The sequence below is a fragment of the Alligator sinensis genome, unplaced genomic scaffold (assembly GCF_000455745.1).
Source record: "Alligator sinensis unplaced genomic scaffold, ASM45574v1 scaffold54_1, whole genome shotgun sequence".
Classification (NCBI taxonomy): Eukaryota; Metazoa; Chordata; order Crocodylia; family Alligatoridae; genus Alligator; species Alligator sinensis.
In genome coordinates, this window is record NW_005841962.1 from 2369145 (window position 1) to 2397011 (window position 27867).

The 27867-nt window shown below is 42.6% G+C and overlaps 1 protein-coding gene across 1 annotated transcript in view; it reads right to left on the reverse strand.

Annotated features, from left to right (window-relative positions):
* LIMD1 (LIM domains containing 1) overlaps positions 1-27861 on the reverse strand; it is a 47130-nt gene extending 19269 nt beyond the window's left edge. Inside the window, exons 1-2 of the mRNA XM_006020646.3 lie at positions 26307-27861; positions 12280-12381 (exon numbers count right to left, since the gene is read on the reverse strand). Coding sequence (XP_006020708.1) covers positions 12280-12381; positions 26307-27798 — 1594 coding nt within the window. The 5' untranslated portion in view covers positions 27799-27861. The remainder of the gene's footprint in view (positions 1-12279; positions 12382-26306) is intronic.
* Between the last annotated feature and the right edge of the window lie 6 nt (positions 27862-27867).

Consider the following 27867-nt stretch of genomic DNA (forward strand, 5'->3'; position numbering starts at 1 on the left):
ATAACTGCAGAATCCCTGCTGGGGCATCTTTTTCACCACAGCAGGCATCCCCTCTTTAGTCTATAACAAAGAGCGATACAGAAGGGCTGCTTGTACACGCTGCAGGGGTTTACTTCGGTTTAATTCTCCCTAAATTGAAGCAGCAGGTTTTTAAAACCCCCGTTTCAATTTAAACTGAAGTAAACCCCCATGGCATGTACGCAAGGGTCGGGCTCGATCCTTACCTGCCTCTCTGGCGGTGGGGAGGGAAGGCAAGCTGCCGGTGGGCCAAGCGGTCCCTGAGCTGTGGGGGGGGGGGGGAGAGCCAGTGCTTCCCTCTGTGGAAGTACCCCCCAGGTAGCACCCACCCACAGGCACCCAGCCTGGGCAGTCCCGGTGGGCACTGCAGCTGTGGAGGTAAACACTGGGCCCCCACACAGCTCCAGGGAAGGGGGGAGAAAAAAAAAAAAAGATCAGGCTCACCATTTATTTTTTCTTCTTCAGTGGAGCCTGCATGCACAGGCTGCCTGCCCAGCCCCTGAGCTGCACGGGGCCCGGTGCTTCCCTCCGTGGCTATTAAGGTAGCAAACTAAAACACCTTGGACATGTTTTATTTTGCTATGTCCCAAACTCATTTAAAGCACAATATACCGCTAACAGTGTATTGCAGCCACATTAAGTGGTGCAAAAGGGCATTTAAGTTGCTTTAAAGGCCTATTTTGTGGTGTGTACAGAGGCCAAGGACACTAAAGCTGCATTCACTACCATGCTTCCAAGGTCAACACCAATTCTGTTGCCTAACTGACTTTAACACACATCATGCTCTAACTTTCAGAGGGAAACAGCACCCTTCCCCTGAAATATTTTCATATGTGCAATCTAGTCAGAGAAGAATTGCTTTGGGAACGTTTGAGGTCACTTGGCTGAGGTCTTGAGATACTGAACTTGGAATACAAGTTCTTTCCTACTTGCGGGGGGGGAGGACCCTGTAAAAATAAATGTAATAAAGAAAGTAGTGATTCTCCAAAATGCCTTACACTAAAAGGCATAGTTTGGTTTCATACATAAACCCTCTCAAGGAATACAACTAGGTATTTTTACTAAGGTTGAATAGAAACAGTTTGTTTTCAAAGATCAAATATTAAGATTTTTAAAGGCATGAAATATAAAAATAAAAGCTAGAAAATATGTATATTTACTCAAATTATCAAAGAAATGTATGCATAAACTTTTTAACAAACAAGCTTGTGTACATATCAATTTTAAAAAGAAATGCATTAGAAAGAAAGAACAGAGTGATTAAAAAATAAATCAGAAAGCCCATAATTATATTCAGTTTAAGGTTGCAATCTCAGACCTTCATCTTAGACTACGAGCTATCTCACATTTACATTTCAATTGTTGATTGACACATCATTACTCCTACCCTCTTACCCAGTGTATAAGAGCTCATATACAAACACACACATCCCTGAAAAATGCCATGCCCAAGGCCTTACATAGCACATATCCTAGCAATATTGCCCTGAAATCCTTCCATACCTGCCACAGACCAAATGGACAGGAGCAAGATCCATCACTGTAGTGTTCAGTAAAAATCTAACTTGTGCCACTTGTGTGTGACATTTTGCATGGCAAGTGGCAAGGATTTTTCACTAGAAAGTAGAGAGGGTAATAAGCCCATTCATTGATTCTTCTTCTGGACTGTCTCCGAGGTTTAGCTCATTTGAGTTCCTGTGGTGATATGCTGAGGTTTTGGGGTTGGTTTTTTTTGCTTCACATACATCAAACGTCATCATTCTGGCTTGGTCATTTTAATTAAAGAATTCCCACAGTTAATGCATTGGGGGGGGGGGGGAGGAGCAGAGGAGGGTGCATATTAGCTAACACTTAAGACTTTCCCACTTAAAGATCTGTAAATTTGACACAGCTGGAAATTAGTTTGGCAGCCCGGAACAGTCAAATTCAGCTTCGCATAAGCCATGTACACAAAGGCAAATTTGGCTTCTGGAGCCTGGGGGATATTTGCTCTCATTTAAGAATTCCATACCCAGATATTTGGCCTCGCTGGCAATTCAGCTCCGGAGAGATACAGGACTGGATCACCAGGGGTGCTGATTTATAATTAAAGGTGCACTGACAACAGAAGGAGGGTTTACAAAAGGATTATTTAATGGTACTAGGGTATCACCCACTATAATGGACCAGTGTCTACGGCATACTTCCCACTAGTACCTGGTACCTACCAGAGACACTGATGCTCCAACCAGTAGACTGCGTTCTCTGAATTTGTCAGGCAGCCTTTGTTAACCCTGATACAGTGTTACTGTGCAACTTTCAAGTTGTCAGCCTAGCACTTGACCCCTTCAACACTGATCTGCAGCCTCAGGCAGCTTAATTATGTGTAGCTAGCAGTCCCAGTTAAGACTGAGACTACACGGATACATATAGGGCATGTCTACACTGCATAAGGCAGTGCCACGGAGGAATATCCAAGGAAGTGGTAAACAAGTTTGTTCAGGTACCTGAAACACCAGCAGCTTTCCCTTACACTTATAAGCAGGGAAACCTGACCCAGGCCCAGCTGTTCTGATGCAAGTACCCAAATTAGCTCATTTAGAGCCAACTCAATTACCAATACACACCATTGCACTGGGCTGTGTGGATATACCCAGAGAGCAGTGAGATACAGCCTGGGTAGGCTGACACAGCACAAAGCTGGTGCTGTGCAGAGTTATTTGAACAAGCAGTTACAGCAGTAATTCACATCCAGCTTGCCTATACTATTTCAAATTCAGGGGAAGCACTAGTGCCCTGTCACCCTTTCATCAATGTAATGTTTCCTCTAGGTTTTAAAAGAGGAAGAAACATTAAAGGCCAAAATCTTGCCATTGGTAGACATATAACTCCCACTCATTTTTCCCAGGAGGTCAACATCTGGCCCAAATTTTGGATTTTTCTCCTTCAGTTTAACATATAAATACTCTCTCTCCCCTCCTTGCAATCAGTTCTTTAGTTCTAGCTTCCTTCCCTGCCTACTAATTTCCTTCATAGTCATCATTTCCACTTCCTTTGCTCTATTTTGGCCTTCCGATTTCCTCTGAGGACCACATGGCTCATACAGCTCAAATACAAACACTGTATGTTTGAAAATGTCCATGATGGTAAGGTGGTATCAAAGCTGCAATATATCTATGTTCCTTTAAACATAAATCAATCCTGCTTGTGTCAGCCTAGGGTTAAAAAGTGGTAAACCAATAGTTTATTCCCAGTTATCTAAAGAATAAAATAAACATCATAAAGCCTGGAAATATACTTCTTCTCACAGACCATATGTGCACAAATATTATTCAAATAAAAAGAAGCAACTGCTATGCAACAGTGGTTAATGTGTAACAAACTGTTTGAAGACTTAAAACATTTGCTCTATGAATTAAAAACAAGCAAGCAGATATCTTGCAGGAACTAGCTATATGTTTCTGACTTACTTTCACAGGTTTAGTGTTAGATAGATGTATATACTAAGGATGTAAAAAAACCCCAGCCTGCTCAAAAGTTTCTGCCCCCACCTCTCGTTTAAAAACTACTCTGTTCACATGCATATTTAGTACCAAACAAATGAGAGTTTGTGTCACAATAATTATTCCAAACCTGTTTGATCTATAAACCCAATTTTCTTCGTATCATTTTGCTACCTCAGATAAAGCCACTGTTTTTTCCTGACAGCTGAACTCTGTAACCTAAATGGGTCCATCCAAAAAAATGCTTTCCCACATTTGTCACTGATCACATTGCCTGTGTTTCAGAAACAGGGGGCTTGATAAAATTAAGCTCTATAACTATCATAGCGCTTTTCTTTTCTTGGTAGACCTGCTAAGCCTTCCTGATCTGGAAAACCAAAAAAAAGCATTTGGACAGAAATCCAACCACAAACAGAATTAGAGATCATTGCTAAAACAAAAGCAGTGAGGCAGTAGATATAAATATCTGGAAATGTGGGAGGCAGTGTGCTTTACCTTAATAGGTCATTTTGTGTATTTTTTATGTTAGGGCAGAGATTTAGTGCTCCACTCGAGCAGTATTTTAGGACTGAAACCATGGATAACCTTGACTTCTCTATAATAGCTTGTATGGGTGGGTCCAAGATAACCTTCAATTGACCTGACAAACACAGCCTAGCTTCTTGCTCTTCAGAAAGAAACCAGAGTCCCCATATAGCTGCAAACTGTGTGTTGAACAGTGTAAGACAAACAAAATTGTCCAGACAAATATCTATTTTACTGGCAACTGAAACAGTCTCCTAAAATCTACCAGTGGCATGATGGTGTGTGGCGCACAGTGTATACAGGAAGGCATACATTATCTCTGTCTGGGTAACAGACCTCCACTCCTTTGAAGTGGCATTTCAGTCAATAGGCCTCAGAGAGAAATAGTTTAAATCTTCATCATTACAGTCCAGCAAAAAGGAAGGAAAACAAAAGCAGCTATATTTAACCAATAGCTTCAAGACAAGACAAGACAGAGCACTCCAGTTGCAGAGATGTACTAAAAGACCACAACCCTACGGCCTGCTCCAGAAACTGCATTCGGTTAAACATTTAATATGGGAAACACAACACCTTCTAATTCCAATATGTAACTACCGTAAGAAAGCCATTCAAGTGGTGGATCTCCAAGCCTAGGATGTGGGAGCCATATAGCAGACTTCCCCTTTGAATGTCAATTTACTGTTCATGTTTTCTGCAACCTGGATATTTGGAGATGTGCACGTACACAAGAAAAACCTATTCAGAAGGCCTGCTTCCATGAGTTTCTTTAAATTCTAGTACAATTACTGGCCCCTAACCTGCACCCACTGAAGTATATGCATGCCTACAGTCACACAAGTAATCACCAGTAAACAAACTATGCACATGCTGAAGGGTTTGTAGGAAAGGGACCTTACTGAATAATAGTTATTCTGTATAAACAAGGCAAATTATGCTCTTACTTCCCCTTGTATAAATCCAGGACACCCCCAATGAAGTCAGATCTATGCAAACATAGCTGGGGGCAGACTCTGGCCCTGTGGATCTGCTCCTGTTTCCTTGGAAGTCAGTAGAAGCTTTGCCGTAAACTTTAACAGGTCAAGAACATATGATTAAACACTGTTTGGAGAGGCAAAAGCCCTTGCAACTTTCTTCAACTTCTTGATCCTAAGGCAACTGAAAATAAAGCATCCAAAGATATCACCAAAACTTTAAACATCAAACGGAAGAGGTAAACAACAGAGTTAATACAATTGAGCTACGCTGAGTGTTAAGACAGGAAAGAGCTAGCAACTAGAACTAGGCTAGCAACAACGTGTCTTGTTTTAAGTGAGTTTCATTTCCTCTTACTGACAAATCAGCCAGAGGAGTCACTTCTGTGATCTACAAAGCATATCCTTTTCTTTTTCTTGTTATTTGTTTGCTGATGGCAGGAAGCAAAAGGAAAGACTTACATACATCCCCAGAAGCATAAGACCTCTTCAAAAAAACACCTGCAGAGCCATGCATATAGCAAGCAAGTCCCGGGACACTATTGAGGCTCAATTCAGCATGGATAGCTTAAAAGAAAAAGAAGTGAGCCAGATTATTCTCTTGCACTATTGAGGCCAGACAGGAGCAGCAGCAAACTTATTCTTAAGAAAGATAAATGGTATTCCCACTTTCTCATAATGAAATAAATTTTCTAGCAATGGAAATAGTGTTCCCTGTTTCCATCAAGGGCTTTTAATCTGAAGTGCTTTGTTCTTGTTCCTATCCTGAAGGTGTCTTTGACTAATGAATGAAGAAGAAAAAGGAGGATCTCAGTGCTGGCCTTGGCACATTTGAATTCACTTACATGGTCTATCATGAAATGCAAAGAATTTTATCTTATATTGAAACCAAAAAGCTCTGCACTTATGGTAAGTAGCTTAAGGAAATAGTCAGTCTACCCATCCAGAAGAAAAGCAAGCCCACTCTATCAGCACGTTCAAAAAATGGCCGAACTCCAATTCGTTTCTGCTGGAATTGAAGATATATGAATGCAGGACCACAGGATAGTAGGGCTGGAAGGGACCTCATAAGATCAAATCCAGCCTTCTATGTAGGGTAGAATTATCCCTGACTAAATTAATTATTCCAGTCAAGTGTCTGTCTAAGCTGCTCTGGAAAATTTCCATGAATAAAGATTCCACATAAACAAATGTAACTACGTTTAAGCATAAGATGGTGGTCTCCAAACAAATAAAGTAAGAGTGACAGGAAAATGGTAATGTAGCATCCATAGTTCTCAGACAACAGTTATAGAGTGGTGATTTTGGAAAAATCAGGCCAGTTAGACCTTTCTATGGAATGATTTTTAGAAGGAGCCAGACAAATGCTGAAGTAAACTTATTAGCCAGACTCTGTGATAATCCTACACTGCCAGTGCATTGGGGCATATTCTACCCACCAGTAGTTCGGCTCCCCTCAAGACACTCAATACAGTCACCCTTTCAAAATCCTTTGACTTTTCTTTGCTTACTTGATGGCACAAAGAACAGTCAGCACAAGCACCACCAAATATAATCTCTGACCTTATGATAGTCAGTCAAACAGGATTTAACTGGCCACGCCATTATTGGGCACTTCTCAACCATTTTCGAACTGGACAGGATCACTGTGCCTCAAACCTACACCAATGGGGCCTTCACAATGACAACAAAAGCCCTTGTGGACAAATTCAAACCATGTCCCACTTTACTGACTCGTATCCATTTACAATGCTACATGGTAGCCTTCAAGTTCTTCACAATGGTGATGACATCACTTTAAAATGGCTGAAACAATATGCAGAAACTGCATACACTAAATAAATAAACAGAAAGAGCCTAGGATGGAAGAGAAATATGCAGGCTACGTAGGCCCAAAGGGGATATGGGTTTGAGCAGAAATGACATGCCAGGAGGTGGTGGCCAGGGACTGCAAAGGATTCTGACACACCAAGCATAGGGACTGAAATAGCACAAAACTGATTTCAAAAGGTTTCAGCAATGGACACCACCCGTACACCACGTCTCTTCCATCATGGTCCCTATTTTTGAGCAGAAGACAGGAGCAATTTACAAACTGGGAACATAAGCAAGGGACGTGGGAAACTTTTGACAGCTATCCACTTCTCCAGTGTAAGTTAGGTTTTGCAGCCAACACTAAACTCTGTGCTGCCAAGTTCCAAAAAACTGGATTTACCCAAATATTCCCCAATATTTAGATTCTAAATAAGGAAAAAATATAAATCTGTTATAATTTTCAAGGTATAGAATTTAATTATTGGAGGTTTGCCTTGAATTCCTCCTCTCGCTGCTACACCAGGGAAAATAAATAGCAGTCAGACAGCCCCTTTGTCTTCTGCGTCCCCCAGCTTCTTTCCCCTGCAGCCCCTCTTCCGGGCTCCCCTTTTTACTGTTAGACCCTGCTTTCCCTAAGAACACATGAAAGTATGGGGCAAATTTGGAAACACTGATCTTGAAATAAACATATCTGTAATAATCTGCATCTAGGCAAATTACTAGGGTACCCATAGACTTAGTTCATTTAGAATTGATACATTTTACTTTTTTTTAAACTGCTGCAAGTTTTAGCACAGATATTCCATAAACACACTTTTAAGCAGCATTTTTGTACCTACTTATTAGGGTTGTGCAAAACGTGCCCTATTTGATTCGGATTCGGCCCGAATCAGGGACACTATGTCTGAATCACTGAATTTTTCCAAATCTCTCCAAATCAATTCAGAGGGTTCCAATTCGATTCGGAGATATTAAAGGGTCCTCCGATTCGATTTGGATTCAGAGATTTGGCCACTGAATCAGGCCGAACCTCCACCGAATCAAATCTGGGACCGAAGCTTCGCACAGTCCTACTACTTATATAAAGCACAAACTGTGCATGATATTAGTCCAAAGCCAAAAGGCTCATGATTTTCCATATTGTTCATTGAGCTAGACTGCAGCAGAGTCAACAGCGTTTCAGCAACCCATAGCTCAGCACTGTTCAGTATGGGTTAACTCCAGGTTCTTCCCCACAAAGGATCCATGTGCTAATTAGTCCTTTATTCATAACTAGGACCAGGTGTTCTTAACATGAGTCCTGGGATCCTCAAAAACATTATATACAGATGAGGCACAGAGCAACCTGGTCTGGCTCCACCTCATGCAGAAGTCATATGCAACAGACTGAGAGAGGGGTTAACATAGGGATTCTGGGTGAACTGTTTGGGGCCCCATCTAGTGATGTGCATCAGCCATTTGAGGCTAGGGAAGAAACAGGAATAATTGGAAATGGAAAAGTGTGGCTCAGCTGTGGAAGTTAAGAGGAAACTGTAATGTATTCAAGATAGTTGCTCACTATGACTTGAAAAAAAGTAGATGCTGAGGGGGACTGCGCATAACAGGTATTACTGTATCTCATTCTGATGAACTGCACTAACCTAGTCTCTTGGTAGGTTCCCATCACTATTTCTGGCACCAGGAAAGGGTTTTGGAACTTGCTCCAATCTGTTTTGAGTGCTGGCCTGCTGTTACAGCACCTCTGGTGCAAGTTCCCTACTTGGGGAACAACTGCCACTGCCCCTAACTTTTCTTTTAAGGGCTACATACACACACGTGTGCACGTGCGCACACACACGGCACCCATCAGTATGTCTGCCCAATATGGGCCATGTGTTTTATAATTATGTTCAGTGTTGGTTACATTTAATCAGCTTCCTAATTGGTTTCCATTACTGTGCAAATGCTGCTTTTAGCAGCAGTTTACTGATAGACAATGTATTTAATGAGGTTTCCTGTATGTGAATGCAAGATAAGGGGCTTTTTCCCCCCCCATGCTGATGGGGGGAGGGGAACCTCGCCTTGTATTTGAGTAAATATGGTATTACTAAAATGCCATTTCTGCAGCTTTCTAAATGTACTCATGCATTAGAGCTAAAGAGAAGATGCATTCCCTGCTTTCCATTCTAAATACAACAGAGAAAAAATTCCTTACTTTAGAAAAGGAAAGTTCACCAATACAAACATAACAGATTTTTTTTACTGCTGCCACTAAGGAGCTACATTTCTAAATATACACTAGTAGCTCTACGGATGCGAAAGCTGAGGCAGGAGCACCAGTCCAGTGGACAGAGCAAGATATTTGGAATCAAGACACTTGGGGTCCAGCCCCAGCCAGAGCTGTGTGACCACAGGAAGTGACTTGGAGAATATTACTGCAGAATAGTAGAGCCAAGCCAGACGTCGCTTTAACTTAGCTCAGGCACTCATAGTGGTCTAACTGCTGCTACATGCAGCTGAACACAGGCTAACCACCCCTCCTCGCTTAAGGCAGGTTTTGCAGCCCACACTGAGCTATATGCTGCGATGGCACTCATATGTGTCTGCTATAGAGTATAGAGGGCAGAGGACACACATGTGCACATGCGCGCACACACAATTTCTCTGTGCCTCCTTCATTGGTGAAATGGAACACATATAAATTACAGTGAAATTAGTTTGTCTGCATTTGTAGAATGCTTGAAGAGCCTCCAAAGAAAATCCCACAGAGGGGTAAAGTTGTTATTGCTGTTAGCAGTAGTAAAATGTTTATGCTATATCTTTACTTGGCATAGCATTTTACGGAGGTTATTAGAACAAACAAAAATCATAGTCCCTATCCTTAACCCTTATCCACAGAGCTCAGTCTCAAGCAGGCAAACATGTAATATGTGGCTTGACCAACGCTTCTCAGCCTCTTTAGACTCAAGGCACCCCTTGTTAAATGCCAGCTTTTAGTTTTCACTCAATTTTTTTGACTACAGAAAAATAATATAGCAATTTCTCTCTTATAAAGAACTCAGAAAAATCAAGCAGGTCAGAATGTGTTTAACAGTCTGGAATCCTATTTGAATTATCTGGGTTTAATCTTGTGAATCATGTTTGCACACCTAACAGCGCTAAAATTTCAAGGATACTTTGGGGTGCCACCCAAGGATCTCAAGGCACCTGAAGATGCCATGGCATTCTTGTTGAGCATCACTGACCTTGACAAAGCAAGGGGACAGCCAAAGGGTAGGAGAGGATTAAAAACAAAACAAGAGGAGTCAGCATATGCAGAGAATGAAGGTGAACTCTAAGGTCAAATGCATACGGGCTTCCGCTCCTATACTTTGAAATAGACAGTGAGGGAAGAGAAGAAGGTTCTGAGGAAGGACAGCAAAGATGCTTGGCGCACATGATGGAAACAGCTAGAAAAGGAAGGATGTGGGAGATCAAAAGGGCAAACAAGGTGAGGACAGTGGGTAGAGCATAGAGGACAAAGTTTATAAACACAGGTTTTTTTTTGTGTCATCTGTTAACCAATGGCAATGAACAGTCACTTCAATACCCATTATTTTCCAGGGTGCAATATCTATAGGGATAACATTATAGAGGGCACCTGAGAAGCAAAAAACAAAAATACAGAATAGGTGTTGGGTGGCAGCACTGTAGAGAAGGATCTTGGGGTTTTGGTGGATCACAGACTTAGCCTTACTCTGCATTGTGATGCAGCTGCAAAAAAAGCCAAATGAGATTTTTGGGCTGAATCAACAGAACTAGATGGAAGACATGGGAGATGACAGCATCTCTCTACTCAGTGCTGGTTAGGCCTCATCTAGAGTAATGTGTGCACTTCTGGGCTTTGCATTTTAAAAGGAATGTGGAAAAGTTAGAGGGGGCAGGCAACAAAAATGGCAAAGGGCTTGGAAAGTAAGCAACATGAACAGAGACTAGATAATTAAGCAAGTTCACCTTGTAAAAAAATGTTTAATTTGCAGGGACATGACAGAAGTTTTCAAATATCTGAAGGGCTGCCATAAGATATAAGGGGCTCAGGTTGCAGAGCAGATTGGAGAATATTTGCTTTTCCCCCCATTCTTCTGAGTTTTGCTAGTTGCCACATGAGGTTAGGAAGGATTCCCCCCTCCCTGTTGTTATGGATGATTGGAGGAGGGGGAGTTCCCCACCTTTCTCAGAACCATTGGGTGTTAGCATCAAGGCTGGGGATTTTGACTGGGGTGTGCTGGTGTTGCTGCTGGGACTAAGAAGCCCAGATGTTCCTGGCTAGAGGATCTTGGCTCCTCCACTCAGGGTCAGAATGAGACTGAGACTGGTATTCCTTCCTGATACCAGACAATGTTTGGTACCAGGAAGGAATTTTATCCTATAGTAGATTGCAAGGGTTATGGAGGTTTTTGCCTCTGTAGCAGGGGATATGGTCCTCTTCTCTGGATCTCACAGGTATACTTAATAACTATTTCCTGTCTTTGTTGTCGCAGGACAGTGACAGTGCCTTCATCCTGTTGCTTTACACCTTTACTGAGGACATTTGCTATTTCAGACATTGGCCTGGTAGCTGTATGTGAGAGTTGTTTGTGAAGTTTTTAAGAACAGGTTAGACTCAGACTTTTCTAGGATGGTTAAGATAGGGATGATCTTGCTTTGAGCAGAGGGCTGGACTAGATGACTTTCTGAGGTCCCTTCCAGCCCTACTTTTCTATGGTTTTATGATTCTATGAGTACAGCCTGTATCCTAACATCTGACACATCACAAGACACATTGTAAACACAACTGAAACAAACATAATAGTCAGGCCAGGGACACAGTAACTTGCCAGATGAGCAAAGTGAAGGCAGAAGGCAAATTAGTTCATATCTCCAAAAGGTGTATTTCATTTTACATGTCCTGTGGTTACAAATAACTTAATTCAAGGAGATCTGACAAGTCCCTTACATGCTGACTTCACAAATCAGGACCTTGGATTGTGAAATCTTTATGCCAGGGAGTATTTCTTAAAGATTTAACGTTTTTAAAGTTAGAAAGGACCATATCTTGCCTGTTCTGCATACCCCAGGCTCTGGAAATTCACTGTAATTCCTGTATCACGCCTAATATATATGGCACTTGACTGACCTACTATGATTGTAAAAAAAGCCATAATAAGTAATAGAAAACAACTGCACCTAGAGATAATAGGCACTTACAAATATCCCAATGGCTTATTTCTGCCCACTGTGCCCTATAGTAGAAGGCAGATACAACCCAAAATATTTCATCTGAATGAAACAGTAAAATTGCAACACTTCAGGAATGTGCATCCTACCAGGTAAACAAACAACTACATCTATCCCTCACCAGAGAATATTTGAAAAACTATGTGCAGCAGAGGAAGTAAGAGAAAGTAACTCCCACACAGACCATTATTCAGCTAAGGATCTCCCTCACAACAGAAAGACACACTTACTGCACGCTCCACAAGTGAAGCAACCATCATGGTAGAGATTCCCCATGGCTTGGCAGGCTTGGTTGGCTCCATACACGCCTTTGTTGCATTTTACACAGGTTCCTAAAAATGAAATAAAGAAAAACAAGAGGGGTCAAAAGTAGAATCTATTAACATGGCAAATCCTTCCATAGGAAAGAGATGCCTTAGCTGCAAGGGCACTCCTGCAACAGAGGCATTTGTATCTCAGTATGCATAAGCAGACTCGCAAAACTCAGAAGGTAATGATAGTTATCATAGCAGGTAGGTAAGGTAAACTTCAGCATTAAATACCCTGAATGTTATTGTTGACAAAGGCTGATGCAATCAAATTGACAGACCAGACACCACTGAAAATAACCTGGAAATTTGGCTAGCATGCTCCTCCGCTTGCTTCCTGTAGTTATGTCCTCTCTTTCCTGTGACCCCCACCCACGCACAACCACAAACACTTGAAAAAGAAAAATCTGTAAGAAACAGGGAGTCCTATTTGGTTGTTCATTGACAAATGGCTTCCACAACTGTAATTTACAATACTTTCCATGCAGTTTTGACTGCTCCGATTGATTAAGGAAACTAGAATTCCCTTTTTAACTGCTCATTTTAAATTTTAACCTATTTATCTCTACAACTTCTGATAAGCACAGTAAAACAGCTGGGACTTTCCACTACACCAGTCCTTGGACTGAATTCCATCCCTGTGGACTGCATATCAAGCCCACACTTCTTCCCTCTTGCAGGCACCTCTGGAAAGGAAGTCTCATTGTATTCCCTGCCAGATTTTTTTCTAGGTTCTTTTAATGAAATTCCATCTGGTGGAACAGATGTTTGTTGGTAAAAGCAACGAAGCTAGCTAATGTGAACTTCATTCTCAGAACAACCTGTAAAATGAAGAAGCAACAATAGGTGCGTGCATTCACTTAGCTTCTGGGACTAGAAATCTGAGTCTGTCACCTCTAAAATGACTACAATGATCTGTGGCTAGTCAGAGCTGTTGAACAGGGCCGCACCCCCCCCCCAACCCACCCCCAAACAGCCTGTGTGTGTCACTAGAGAGAAAACAAAATTAAAATCAGTGCTTTTAATGTGAAGATGGTGGGGGACACCTTTGGCAAACAAAAGATAATTGCACAGACTGGATGCAAAGACTAGAATCACAAGCAGGAGAGGAAGAGGAAGTAACTCCCACACAGACCATTATTCAGCTGAGGCTGACCAACACAGATCCCAAGTCTCAATCTCTTGAGAAATACCACTCCCATGCATTGCAAGCAAAGAAGCAAGCATAAGACAGTATCCCTCCTACTGGCCAAAGCGGGGGTGGATAAGGAATAAGTTATATCCTTTCACTGGGCTGGAGTAATTTATTTCTACCACCTACATCCTCCCAAAAGAAAGTAAGTGTAGGAGAGGAATCTGTCTCTGAAGCACAATGCCTCTCACAGCAGCTCAGTCAACACTGCTCTTTGGGGGCCTGTGCATAGCAGTACCATGCAGCCCTAGGAAATAAATTTGCTTGTGCATTTACCCAAAGGTTGAAAGAAAAAAAACCCCTGTGCTGTATTATTATTATTATTACTACGGTTAATGCTGCATAGTGTTGTGCAGGCAAGCAAAAAACACAATAGGTGCCCGCCCCAAAAGGTTAAACTAAGTCCTGGTCAAAAGTCTACCCCAGCCTAACATCACACTAGCATGGTTAAGGCATAGTATTTCCACAGCTCATGAGAGAGTGACATGGCTTGCATCACATTCAGCTGCTTTTGACTCCCTAGTGCAAGTGGCCAGATACCCTAAGCCCTTCTTAAAAGGCTATAATCTGTTTCAGTTTGGAGCAGCAAGGCGAGCAACAGCTATATTTGGCTTTAAATCTTCCTGGCAAGATAAGCAGACATTGCTTCATAAACCACAAAAGCCTACTGGAGATTTAACTTTGCTCCTTCTCTGCCATTACAGCAAGTGGGCAGCCACATCTGGTTCACACAAAGCACAAATTGCATGCCCTTATTCATTTTCAAAGAAATCTATTTTGGATTACAGGATAAAACACTGCAATTAAAGTTCATTTCCATGAAGCAGGTAACACAGAGATTCCAGTGAGACCTCCTTCTTCCCCATCTGAAAAGCGGAAGGAGAATTAGAAATCAGGTTTAGAAATTCTACAACTAAATAGCAACTTGCATCCTCAATTTTTTTTATTACTTTGGGGTATTAAAAAAAAAGTCAACTGCACACACCAGAATGACGACCTGGAAGATGACTGACTGCAAGTTATACTTTTTGGAAACAGGTGGAGGAAAGTCACTTTCAATTTCACAGGCAGCCTTAGAGCTGGCATCTTCCTCCCTGATCTGATTCTGGAGAGCATCTGTAAAGAAAGTATGAGGGAATGCTATTGTCTAATGGCTAAAGAAAGGGAAGTTACTGCCTCAACAAGGTGGTGTATGGAAGCTTATTTAGTTTAGGCATTAGCACATGATCATTGCTTACTAATTTCAAGGCCAAATCAGCTTGAAATTACCTGAAAAATTAGCAACAGACATCTTCAGCCCAGTCAGGTCTACTCCTGCAATGCTTTAGTTCACTAGTGTTCGACCTGTGGTCCATGGACCCCTGGGGGCCCTCAGACTGTCTAAGGGGTCCACAAAAGATGACTATGATCAATCAAAAGTATGTGACTACCCACATTTACAACTGAAAGGGGTCTGCACCTCCATTCAAAATTTTTTAAGGGTCAATAAGTGAAAAAAGGTTTCAGTCTGTTTACTTCAGCTTTATCTTAAATTTTAACCAAGAGAGGCTGGACATACAAAGAGTTACCAGTTCCACATTGATCTGCTGTGTGACTACAGGCAAGTTGCTTCACCTCTCAGTGAACTCTGTTTCTCCTTTTATCCTCTTGCCTGTCTGATCTAGGTAGACTGTCAACTATGAGCTAGAGACCGTCTCTCACTATGCATTCAGACAGATCTTAATACTATGGGGCCCTAATCTCAGCTGGGGACTCAAACTGACAGTTTCAAATTAATCAGAAGTCACTGAAAGGTCTGGTACATATGAGGAAGAAACCAACCTATCTGCAGCAGTACTCAAAAACAGTCATCAATTCTGGCTAAATCATACTGAGATAGAGTCATGGTAGTCTTCAGTCAGGCAGGAGGCTGGTTAAAGATGCACTTTACATACTGGTTATGGTTTTTAAACAAAATTCTCTCCCTCTTGGGGAGTGGCATAACTTAAATGGTAGGGTAACTGGCTACAGACTGGAAGGACCTGGGCTTGATCCCAGTTGAAGGCAATGGATTTCCATTCACTGTTTCCACTTCCTCCCCAGCCCTGATGCCCACACAACCTATCCAATGGGTACCAGGAGCTACCTGGGGGTAAAGATGCCAGAGTATAGTAGTGACCACATCACCTTCATCCTGTGCTGAGAAACAGTGGAGCCCTGCCTGAATGGCTTGTAAATGAGACATCTTTACCTTTTTCTCCCTCTTGTTAACATTGTTTAAACTTCCCTAATGGTGGTCAGTTTTCAAAGCACAGTGATAAAAATGCTCAATACCTGTCTATACGGCAGATGCTCATTTTCCTAGGACAGACATGGTTTCCTTTGGTGTGGTGGCTCCCAAACAGTCAGGCAGAAGGCCAGAGGGGGCCAGCCTTTTTCAACAGATGTGCCACAAGTTAAGCATCATACCCTCCTCAAGTGCCACTCCAATCCCCTTTTCTTGCCTGATCTGTTGTTCTCCTTTCCATTCCCTGAGCTATCTATCACTGTGTTCCTTCTTCCCTCCCTGATCTGCTGTTGCCACACACAGAGCCTGCCTGTTCAACTTGTGGCATGTGTGCAGCAAGTTGGCCACCCGTGTGTTAGGCCAAGATACAGAAAACCATTAGGAAAGTCATTCTGTGCTCTAGTGTGCTCAGAGCCAAAAAGTGTGAGGAAGTAAGAATCTGAAAAGAAAACAGGAAAGAATCATAAGCTATTCTCCTTATCCAAGTCTGGTCTGAACTAATATACCAATTCCATATAGAACTATATCAAAAGGAAAATCACTTTGCAAAACTTGCTGGATCATCGCAAACACACCGAAGCCTATTCCAATATTCATTGAAATAGGGATTTTCTGAAAGCAAAAACAAACAAGATTGAGAGAAGAATGGAAGATAAACTAAATCTGGCAGGCATTGCAAGAGAGTAAAATACGGCCTTTCAAATGTGTATGTGAGCGCACACAGAAATTCCATTACAGTATTTCGTGCTATCATCTGACACACAAGCTCAAGACTGATTAGTAACATTCCTTCTTGAATAAAGCCAGAACGGTGGAAAATCCTGGTAGCAGGAAAACTGCAGTTTTTGCAGTGCTAAAGTGACTTTCCATGACATTTGCTGGGCTTTCTACAGAATCTGCTTGATTGAATTTAATGGTGCCTGCATTTTTCCCTTATGCATGCCAATACACTATTACTCCATCAAGTCTCCAGAACGTTATGATTTCCTCTGCTCCAGAAAATGCCTCAGAAATTTAGGACACTGAATATTTATTAGCAGTAACAACAAAAACTCAGAAGACATGTCTCATAGGCTAAGTCCCCAGAATAAAGCTAAAAATAGTTTTAACCAAGTTATGGCCCACCCACATGAAGGCATATCTGCCATAAAAGAACCTTTAATTGCTGAATGGCTAATGCACCAACCATATATAATAAAGTTTACTTTCCTTTCTGCCATAGATAAGCGGTACACCCCTGTGAAAGTGTCCTCAGTCCATTGGACACAATGTAAACTGCAATTTCTGCAAGGCTGTCAAAAAGGAGAGCAGCACAAGACAAGTAACTTCACCAAGCCTGTCATTTCAGAGAGATGTTAAACATCAAGTGGTAGAAAAAGTTCTCTGGGTAGATGTGATATCTTTTATTAAACCAACTAACACTCAAGTGGGATCAATGATAATAACTTAGCATACCTGAGGTGCAAACAAGTGTTCACAGGACTTGGGTTAAGTTTAGGCATCTTAACTTAAGGTCCACAGTGGGGAGGGTTGGCACGTCCACATTTGGAGGGGTTGCCTGGTTCGAGGGAATAGGGGTGGGAGTAGTCGAGGTGCTAAAAATAGCCTGGTCAGGGTCAGAGAGTAGGAATAGCACAGCCCCAGGGGTAGGGGAGAAGGGCTGGGCTTTCCCAGTCCCAAGGCTTCGCTGTGAATGCATGCAGGCATTCACTAAACCAGGCTAACTCACTTTAGGTTAGGTTCACCCAGATCAACCTAAAGTTATTTCACTTCTAAAATAAATTAAATTTAGATTGGGTGTGCCATTCTTAGGGAGATGTAAGGCCTGTGAACACTGCATGTCTGGCCATTTAGATGGATTTAACCTTGGCTAGGTTGATCTAAATGTAACACTTGTATGTACCCTCATATCCTATCGTAACCTGAAGTTACGGCACCCTGACCTCCATCCTCTTTGCCTATCTTCCCCTCCCTCCACCATACATTCTTCTTTGTTCCTTTTCCTTTCCGTATTTTCTCTTATTTCACCGTTTGCTTATCCCCTAATTTTTTTCCAAGCCTAATACAGATTAAGATTTAAAGCTAATTGAATTTTTACACAGCTGGCACAGTTGATTTATAAGGTGTAATGCCAACTGATCTATATATTAATTGTTCACAGTGCATCTAATGATAAATGCTTTCATCATAATTAAGATTGGGTTGTAAATTACTAACATTATGAGTTTGCAAATGGTTTGTTGCATCAGCTTTAATTTAGTTGCATTTCCCAAAATTTAACAAGAAGTTAATCAGAAAAAACACTGAGCTAACTGAACCTTAGTGTATGATAACTGACATCCACAGAGATACTCTAGGCCTGGATATTCATTCCTTTCCATTTTAACCTAAGGAGGTAGGTTAAAAAAAAAGAATTAAAAAAATAAACAGTCATTTTTACCAATGTTTCCCACTCTGTACTGACTCTCCACCCATCCCCAACTGTCACAATAAGTCTGCTCTTATTGTGACAGTTGGGGAATTTTCCTCAACTAGGAAAATTCCCTCTTGCTGAAGCCTGGCAGCAGCAACACGAACACTGAACAGGTGGCTAATCAGAGACTAACACAAATAACATTGAGCACCATTTCAGAATTGAAGTTACACCGAGCAGGGTTTAAGTTCTAACTGCTGCTTGCTGAAGCAATGCTCACTGCACTTTCTACCAGCCTACACTTGCAATCATCAGCTTCAGTTCAGCTACACTTGTTGCCATCATCAGCTGCAGGTATTTATCCTAGTGCAGACTAGACTTTAATACATGAAAAGAAATCTCCTCAATTCCAAGCAAATTGCAGAGAGGTGCTTAAGTTTCAAATGCATCTTAAATGTCTTAATTGGGTGTCTGATTTCTGTATTTAGATGCTCAGGCACATATAATAAACATTTACACATACAAGAGAGTCACAGTGAGTATCAACTTGAGGGCAGATGATGTCCTACTAAATTACTGGTATCTGAAAATAAAGTGACACGCCTATAAAATCTACCTAAAGGTCTCTTTCATTACTCACAGTGATAGGCCTGAAAAGTTCTGAATGTGCAATTCTAGTCCATTCAGACTTAAAGAGAACTAGCAGAATGGTAAGTTTGGAAAGTGAAGGGGATATGCACTGCTGATTTCAGTTTGGTTTCTGCTTTTAAGGCAGCTTGCCCCTGGACAACAAAGACATCTCTGTTCCGTTTAGCATCATGTGGAAAGCAACTGGCCTCAGTTACATCTAAGTTTCTGAACAATAGGACCTTTGGAGCACAGCTGGGACTGAAAACATGCCTTGTGAGCTGTGTCCCCCAACTCTTATCAGACTTGATTTCTTAATTCCAAATCACAGGCAGCAGTGTCACCAGAAATAGACGAGGTTCACATGGCTAGCAGCGCAGAAGGGGCTATGAGAAATGGAACCTGATCCTCCAGTATCGTTACAAATGTAATTTCCACCCACAAAGTTCAACCACCGAATTTCTGTTTGCCACAGATTCCAGAGTCTGAAAGACATTTTCCAAGCATTGCTGCTCCACCCTTGCTGAAAGAGAGACTCACCTAACCCCCAACTTGCTAAGAATTCAATGCAAGGAAGCTGAATGATAACATTCAATGCAAGTGGCTGGAGTACTATACTTCCTTTTCAAGTTTGTTACCTGGCACACCACAGCATAGTTATTCTATCCCTCTTTGGGTATGCAATCCAAATCAAAAGATTTTTCTGCCACACGAATATCTGTACCCAACTCTGCTTCCTGAGCAGCCAGGTAAAATGTACAGAGGTGACGATTACAGTTCAGATCATGGGCCAAATTCTGCTGTTTCATCCACCCATCCCCTAATGATAGGATGATTGGATTGCAAAGGCTGAGGGCAGACATTGGTGCTCCATGTTTGAAGGTGATATAGTAAAGAGGATTAAAAAACCGTTGAAAACAGCATTTAGAAACAGTGTGCATCTTATACTTTTAATTTACTCTCCGAAACCCTCATACCCTCCTATGGATTCTGATAGCTAGTCTTGTTCTTTACTAGCAGTTTAACAATTAGTTGCCTTTTATAATTACACCCAATGCTATTCACTAAAGGTTGTTGGTGACCTTTTGTGTAACAGAATGAGAGTTATGTTGAATAAAACAGTCATGTTTGGAAAGAAAACTCAAGTCTCTGATGTATTCCCTATTATATCCCACACACTTGCACACAAGAGCTAGAAGTACCAGAAGCTTGCCTTGAACACTCAGAGTAGCTCTGCCCCAGCATATCTTGCATGTTGTTCCCATCCTTCTACCTATGTCCCACTAGTGACAACTGCCTTGACTCATCTTCTCCCTTTCAAAGACCCATTTCAATCAAGAGGGCCACAAGAACTAAGTCAAATGCTTAGTCCAGCTATACTAAAGCAAAACAAAGCTCACCTCGAACGCAAGTTGCACATATTTCCCTACCCAATTTTGTAGTTGCCCATAATCAAGTAACGTCTTTGTTAAAGTGTAAGCTTTTTGAGGCAGGAATCCTGTCTTCCCGAGATAGGCTCCACCTGCCCTTAGATGCTACAAAATAAGATGAGGCTTCTCAAAGAGCCATCTTAAAATTGCGGGCCCTGATCTAAACTATGATCTGTGTCATGCAACAGCCGACACAACCCACTTCGTATCAGACAATAGGGCCATCAGCGTGCCAGGTGCTTTACAGAGTTGTGAAAAATATACTCCAAGGTAGCTAACATCTCTAGTCCCAATTCATACATACACTATATCTTGGACAATTATTTATATCAGAGCAAAATGCCAGAGTTCTTATCCAGTGGATTTTGGACTTGCTTTGCACTGATGTAAGAAATAATACCAAGTACACAGCAGAAAGAACCAGGCCCCAAATCTTACTCAGTCGCATTACCATGCCCCCCTGCCTAACTGATCTGTTGATCCTCGTCATGACTCTCTCCCCCCCAACTCCTTTCTCTTCCCTTTTAAAATAGCTGGGTTTTATTTACAATGTCCAGTTCAGCTTCCAGGAGGTGAAATATATACAGCTTTAATCCTAAAGAGTCATATCCCAGGCAGATGTTTACTCACGTGCTTCCTTGCACAGAGATAAGCTTTGTGTTCTCCACAAATGTATGAATTCACGCTCTGTCACTCTTCCAACATTTTGAGTTACAGCACGACTCCCTTCTTCCTGCCTCCTCTACCTGACAGTGTGCACACGCAACTCTCTCCAGCTACAGAGATCTGCCAACAGCAGGCAGGTATCTAACAGGCACAGATGAATGTGTGTCCACATTTCCAATGAGAAGGCTGCCATTATGTTCCACCCTCAAAGTATATGGGTGTTTTTTCAAGCAGACTTCAGAAAACCCTTCCATACTTACTAGCACTCTCTTAAGCAAATGCCAATGGTTTTACACCCAACTATACCCACTGTTTTGCATGAGTACTCACTCGGGTTAAATGATTCATTCAGTTCTGCTTTTGTGAAGGGAAAAAACTGCCAAGTCAACTACAGGATCTCCTTTGCTTAGCTGCTGCACAACATCTCTCCGTGCTCAGTTGCAAACTAGGATCCCTTGGGCTTGAATATGATACAGGCTGTCTATAGCTCGTCAGCTCTACTCTGAATAGAATGGAGAGGTCTAAAGCTTAATACTGTAACCCGGGTGGTACTCCAAGATGTACCCCCTCTCCAATTGAAGGGATCAAAGCAGGTGCACAAGCACTGTGGGAGGTGTAGGGACACTCCTTCCCCTATAGAGCAGAGCCAGATCACCAATGGGGACTTAACCATATACCTTTTAATGAGAAAAACATAACGTGTGGGAACATAACATGTATAAACCACGGGGTATAGGGAACACTACTATGCCCCAAGGGGGCGGGATTCAATAAAGGTTAGGCATTTACATTCGTAGACATATTCATCCAGTTGACAAAAGACAGGTTTAATGAAAAACAAAACACAAACAGCACAACAAACAATACTGGTTGGCAAAATATAAAATGCACAAAATACAAAACATCAAACAACAGAGCCTAGGTACCTGGAGCGGGGATGATCCCCTTCCACTGCAACAAGAATTTCTCCCTGGCAGTTCACTCACCCCACCTGGGACTCCCACATGGCAAGCAGAAACTCTACCACACAGCCACCAGTGCTAGTACTACTTTAAGCTGTTAAGGGTTTTGACCTTCTGGGAGCCCCCTGCCTCATGTTGAGCTTTCTGGCCTCTTGCTGGAGGAGCTGGAAACCTCTCAGGTCACTGCTCAGCTTCTTGCTGGAGCTGGGGAACCTCTCCTGCTTGCTGCAGCCTCTCCTAGGGGGATCCTGAAGCCCAGCAGGGAGCCTCTCCTGCCAGCCACACGCTGTGCTGCTGAGGCTCCAACTGCTGCCTGCAGGTCCCACTCCTTCAGGTTCTTCTGGGGCAACTGCTCCCGCCCCGCTGACCCAGCTCTTGCCAGCTCTTTGAAACTCCTTCCTCATAGTCCCTCGGTGGTCTCCTTTAAGTCAGCTGCGCTGCCTCTTTTATCCCCATCCAGATGACCCAAGGGGCCAATCAGGGGACATGAAAGGTGAGTCTCTGGGGCCTGATTTGTGAGGAAAGGGAATCCCAAACCCTCCAACCATCTTTTACCCTTTCAAAACCCCTGGGCCAAATCATTACCAGCTAGCCTGTAACAATACTTATATCAAGAAAAAATCCAGAGAGAGGGTTATTGGAAAAGAAAAGCTCCTAGTAACCACTGTCTTCACAACACTGAGCCAAAATTTCCACCTGTGTGTCTAGAAAGTGAACTGTTAAAAGAGAATGCATCTCTCTATGCATATGCAAAACTTCAAGTTGAGCATACAGGTTTGGTAACTGCACATACAAAAAAAGGCTGCTGGATGCACAGAACTTAATTCTGTTCTGTTGAAATTAACATTAAAACTTGATCAGGTCTATAACTACATGATTTGCACTCTCACATCTGGGTTCTCCTGCATCCAGCCAGCATGGACACATACCTGCCATTCATTTACTGTGCTCATATGTGACGATTTGACAGTAGCTACACCCACCTGAGTTAGTAGGAGCAGCTGAAATGTTGGACTTGAACAGGAAATACAGGATGGGATTTTTCACAGGACATTAAAGCAACCAAACTCTACTGATAATCATGGGATCTGGGTATCTAGCTTCTAGACCCCTTGGAAAATCTCAGCCCAAATCTTTAATAAAATGAAAGTTGTTTCCAATCTGCCTCACATGGCTTCAAGGCTCTCTCTTTACTGTGGTGACAAGTCTCCTGAAAGGACGTTTTTATTTAAAGAGGCCCGTCTCTATGCAAACACGTACGCACACAGATGCACAGACATACACGCTTAAGCGCACACTCCCTAAAACTGTATTATAACATCTCTTATTCCTCCCATCTCGCATGAAGGCTCACATAACCTACCAGAGGGGAGCCAGCATTTCAGGAAAAAATTCCTAGAGAATCCAAAACACTCTGAAGACACAAGCACATCTGGTCCTGCTTATATCCATCTCATTTTCCAAAAAATTCTGACTGTCTTCGTTTCTTTCTGGTACCATTCAGGGCTTGAGAAGCCAGATGCATCTGGCACAGCAAGCTAGTGTTGGCAGATAACTAGACAGCCTGTTACTCCTCACTGGATTGCTACCTACAACTTTAGAGTTAGCCCATAAATTTTTTAAAGAAAAAGTGTCAGTTTGCCAACACTGGTTCTCACACCAAATAGAAGGCAGCATATCTCCCTTGTTATGATCAGGCCTCTACATTGCAAACTTCTCTTCCTGGTGCAGACAGAATACAAGAAAGGCCACTCTTAGAATGAACATCATGCTTCTGAAACAAAAAGATCACCTGTGTTACAAATAGCACCTCACATTTCTAGCTCAAAGCAATATAACTGGAACAATCTGATCACCTGTCCTTTAGTCTCTAGTCAGTTTCATTTTCAGGTTGTGATGTTTTACCAGAGCTGCAGCAGCAAGCTCACAATAATGCAAACAAAGCAAACAACTGCTTATTTTTAAATTACTTTAAAATATTTATTTTCAATACTAAGATTTGGTAGCTAGAAGGGATGGCCTAGTAAATGCAGATTTCTAGAATCAATTAACTAAAGGAACAGGTGCATATAAAAGGAAATAAAAGAGAGGAGGGCATGGGATTAAAATACTTCTCCAATGTGAAACTTCCACCATAGGCCTGAACCTTAAACCTGTAACAAGTTCTACTTCTTCCCTTCACATTTTTGCATCCTTTTTCCTCACTGTCCCTTATCCCTTACACACAGGTTATTCTGAATCTGCTGCCTTTCCTGTACCTTCATATAACTTCCTGTTAGGAGTTTGTCACCTGATCCCTTCAGGAACTAAGCAAACTACACCTGTCCCTTCTCCCCAGAATCCTGATAAAGATAATTCAGCAAATCCACTTATCTAGACTTTCCATGTTACTAGATTTACTACTACAACCTTCCATACTGTCTGAGATGCCAAGCCCACTTCCTAGTACTACTGTCTATTTAAAGATGGTATAGAGAATAAAATTAACTACATCCTTCAGCTTTGGCACCTCATTTCTATATATTCCTTAATCTACGAATAGTCTAGCTCTTCTGTTCACAACATGAAATCAAAATCCATGCAACGTCTGCTAACAAGACTCTTGCAACACATTCAAACACTACTCCATTATACGTTTGGGGTAGCAAGCTAAAATGAGTAGAAAATTCATATTTTAAAACACTACCCTTAAAGAACAAGGAAAAGTAAGAACAAGAAGGAAAAGAAAAACACTCCCAATGCAAAATGACTTAAGTATAAAGAGTTCTTCTGATCACTGTCATATTCTACAGAAGTATGTTCATTTGATCTGATCTTTCACAGAACTAAATTTGCTAAGAAGTACTGAGTTAAATCATTACAAGTGAGGAATCTGTGGGGGCACTGCCACAGTTTTATACACAGAAAAGTAATTTTAATGTAAATCCCAGTTAACTATGGGAGGAAATAATGACGTATCCTTCAAATACTAATTGTAAAGCCTTTCTAGCTGGTACAGCAGCTCATTGTGAAATTCATGGCAATGCTGGCAAGAATACACTGCTTAAGTGTCATCGGTGTACAGCCTGCCACTGCTATTACTGCCAATCCTGGCCATAATGAACAACCAAGACTAAACAGCAGAGGGTGAAACCTGAAAATGGCTCAAGTTGTATAGAGTTGCAAACTGATTTCTCACAGAATTCAACCTAATGCTGCTGATGATATGTGGATTCAACCCCTGTAATGCATCTAAAACTGGAAAGACAAACAAAGGAGTCAGAGTGGGCCCAGTCATGCTCCCATTCAGGTAAAAGGCAAGATGTTCATAATGGTTTCCCCTGGAAGCAAGATCAGACTCACTTTTTCCAAGAACTGGGTAACCAGACTAATTATCCCATACCTTATTATACTATGACAGCTAAGAGGAGGAGGAAGAGAGAGAATCTCCAATTCACTTGTTAAGAGTTTTTGCTGTCCTTGGATACAAAAATGCATTTGAAACCAGCAGAACACTTTACATTTTTATTTTGGTCCCACATGTAAAGTGCTCTCCCTCTTATCTGAAAGGTACAAGCATTCCTTGCAGCAATGGTCTGGACAGCTTCCTCACCCTGAGACTTAAAGCATAGTATATTTATGGCCTGGTTTTCAGAACTCATAAACCATCCTGGAATCAAAAGAAGCTTCAAGCATTTTTGGGGGGGAAAGGGGGGGAAACAAAATCAAACCATTAAAGACTAATCCTACTTTTCTCCTTCATCAGTGAAGGTTAAGGGCACTCAGCATTCCAGATCAGACACCCTGAATGCCATGACCCACCCCCAACCAGAGCCTTTCTACTGTATGTACATTACGCATATTTTATGAATGACATAATATGAGGAAATTGTCACTGCGCCTCTATACTCTGTCCTGCTAATCGTCTCTGCCAGTTCATTAATTTGGACATCGCCAGTGCCGTGCTCCCTCTGACCAAACAGTTCCAGTCACTGAACATTTCTAAGACTTCATCCAACTTTGTGACAGAATAAAACTACTTTTCAATTTAAACAGGTTTAATGTTATTTTTAGAGAAACAAAGCTATTTCCTAAGACATTAAGCGGCAACCAACTATAAAATTAAACACAGGATGCTTTAAAAGTCACAACACTTCTATTACACCCTGCTTCAGCACTTTCGCCTAAAGCTGCTATGTAAGATTTTTTACATCTTAAGAAAACGTTTTAGGGTCATAATAACTTTCAGTTCTGTGATAAATGACCGTTAGGTAAAATACGTGACCACCAAAAACCAAAAAAAATAGCAAGCAAACCAAGGGAAGCAGTCCCTAAAGGTACGAACCCCGCAGCATAATGTTCTGTCAAAGGCGTTAAAAACTTCCAGATTGCAACTGCAGGACTACATACTTACCAAAGTAATCAGCCTTGGGACGAGCATCCATCTCCTGCTCCAGACGCTGGGTAAGTGCTTCTACTTTTAATTCAGCTGCAGATGGCCCTTGCTCCTGCTGTGGAAGGAGGGTTTGGCACGGTAATTTTACTTTTGTAGAACTGGAGTTTCCCTGATGCCCAGAGTCAGATGGCAGACTGTTTATGCCCTCTCTAAATGGAGATTTTGGAGCATCAGAAATCATTGGCCCATGTGAAGCTATGTCAGTGGAAGTGTGCTCAGGGCTTATGCCACAGCCAGTGGAAGTAAGCCTGTGATTTTGACCATGAACTATGAAATGGCCAGTGGAGCTGGGACAAGCACTGGCTTGCTGATAGTCCACACTTGGAGGCAACAGAGCAGAAGCTGAACTGGAAGAGAAGGATCTAGGATGGTCGTGGTACCATAACTGGTTGTTATCACTCGTTTTGTCTGAGATGCCCGAGGCTGGCATCTCCGCTCTGGCATTTGTGTTGTACGGATCAGAACAAGCTGAAAGACCCTGAGCAGGCAATTTTGATGGGACTGAAAAAGAGGAAGATCTCTGCTGTGGCAGTCCTGCTCTGACCTGGTCCTCAAACCCTGTGGAGGAGGACAAGGCTGTTGGAGTGTGAGAGAAAGAGGAAGACCTCTGACTAGCTGGCTTTTGATCATAGCCTTGACTGAGTCTGTTGCCTTCACTCCCATTTTCTGGGCTCCCGTACCCGCTCTCAGAAGACCGGCAGGAGCCTAGGGACTGCTGATGCTGATAAAGGTGAGGATCAGCTTGGGGCTTTGTGGGGCTCCTCGGTAACTGATCGCTGCGATTAACATTTGACTGCGTATTCCCCATACCAGACCTCGGCATGGACACCTTGTCAGGGTCTCCTCCCCAACCCCGCAGACCTGTTTGGCCCTCGTCGTTGCAATACTCTCCATGAGAAAGAGAAGGGAAAGACGGTCTGGCAGCACCAGGATTCGCCGCTCGGTGAAACCCGTATCCTCCAGAGAGCTCAGAATTGCCCAGCCCCTCGCTACAGCCATATTCACCACTGGCTCTTTTGCCGTCGTGGCCTAACCTGGTACGCTGTCCCTCGGGAAGCATCTGTGGCTGACTGGGAAAAGCCAGCTGATGGGCCGCACACATGGATGCGGCCAGTGAAGTGGCCAGGGGCGGCTTGGCCATATGGTCTCCCCCGTGCGATTTGCCAGGAGCAACCCGGTGGACAGGGATGCCAGGAGGCTGGTGCTGGGCGCCAAACCCAATGCCACCGTTGAGCGAGCCGGAGGCAGCGGCGAGGAGCTCCTCTTGCTGCTGTCGCTGTAGGTGGATTTTGGCCATTTTGGTGGCGAACACCCGGCGGGTCTCCTCGAACTCGGGGTTGTTGCCCAGGCCCTTGTCCACCCGAAACAGCCCGTCCTTGGAGGCCTCGTACATGTTGAGGTCTTCGATGAATTTGCTGGCCTCCAGGCCCAGGTCGTCGTACTTCTCCATGCCGCCGAGCCCCTAGTCCCCGGGCCCACGGAGGCAGGCGCTGGGCGAGGGCCCCGGGGGAAAAAAGCG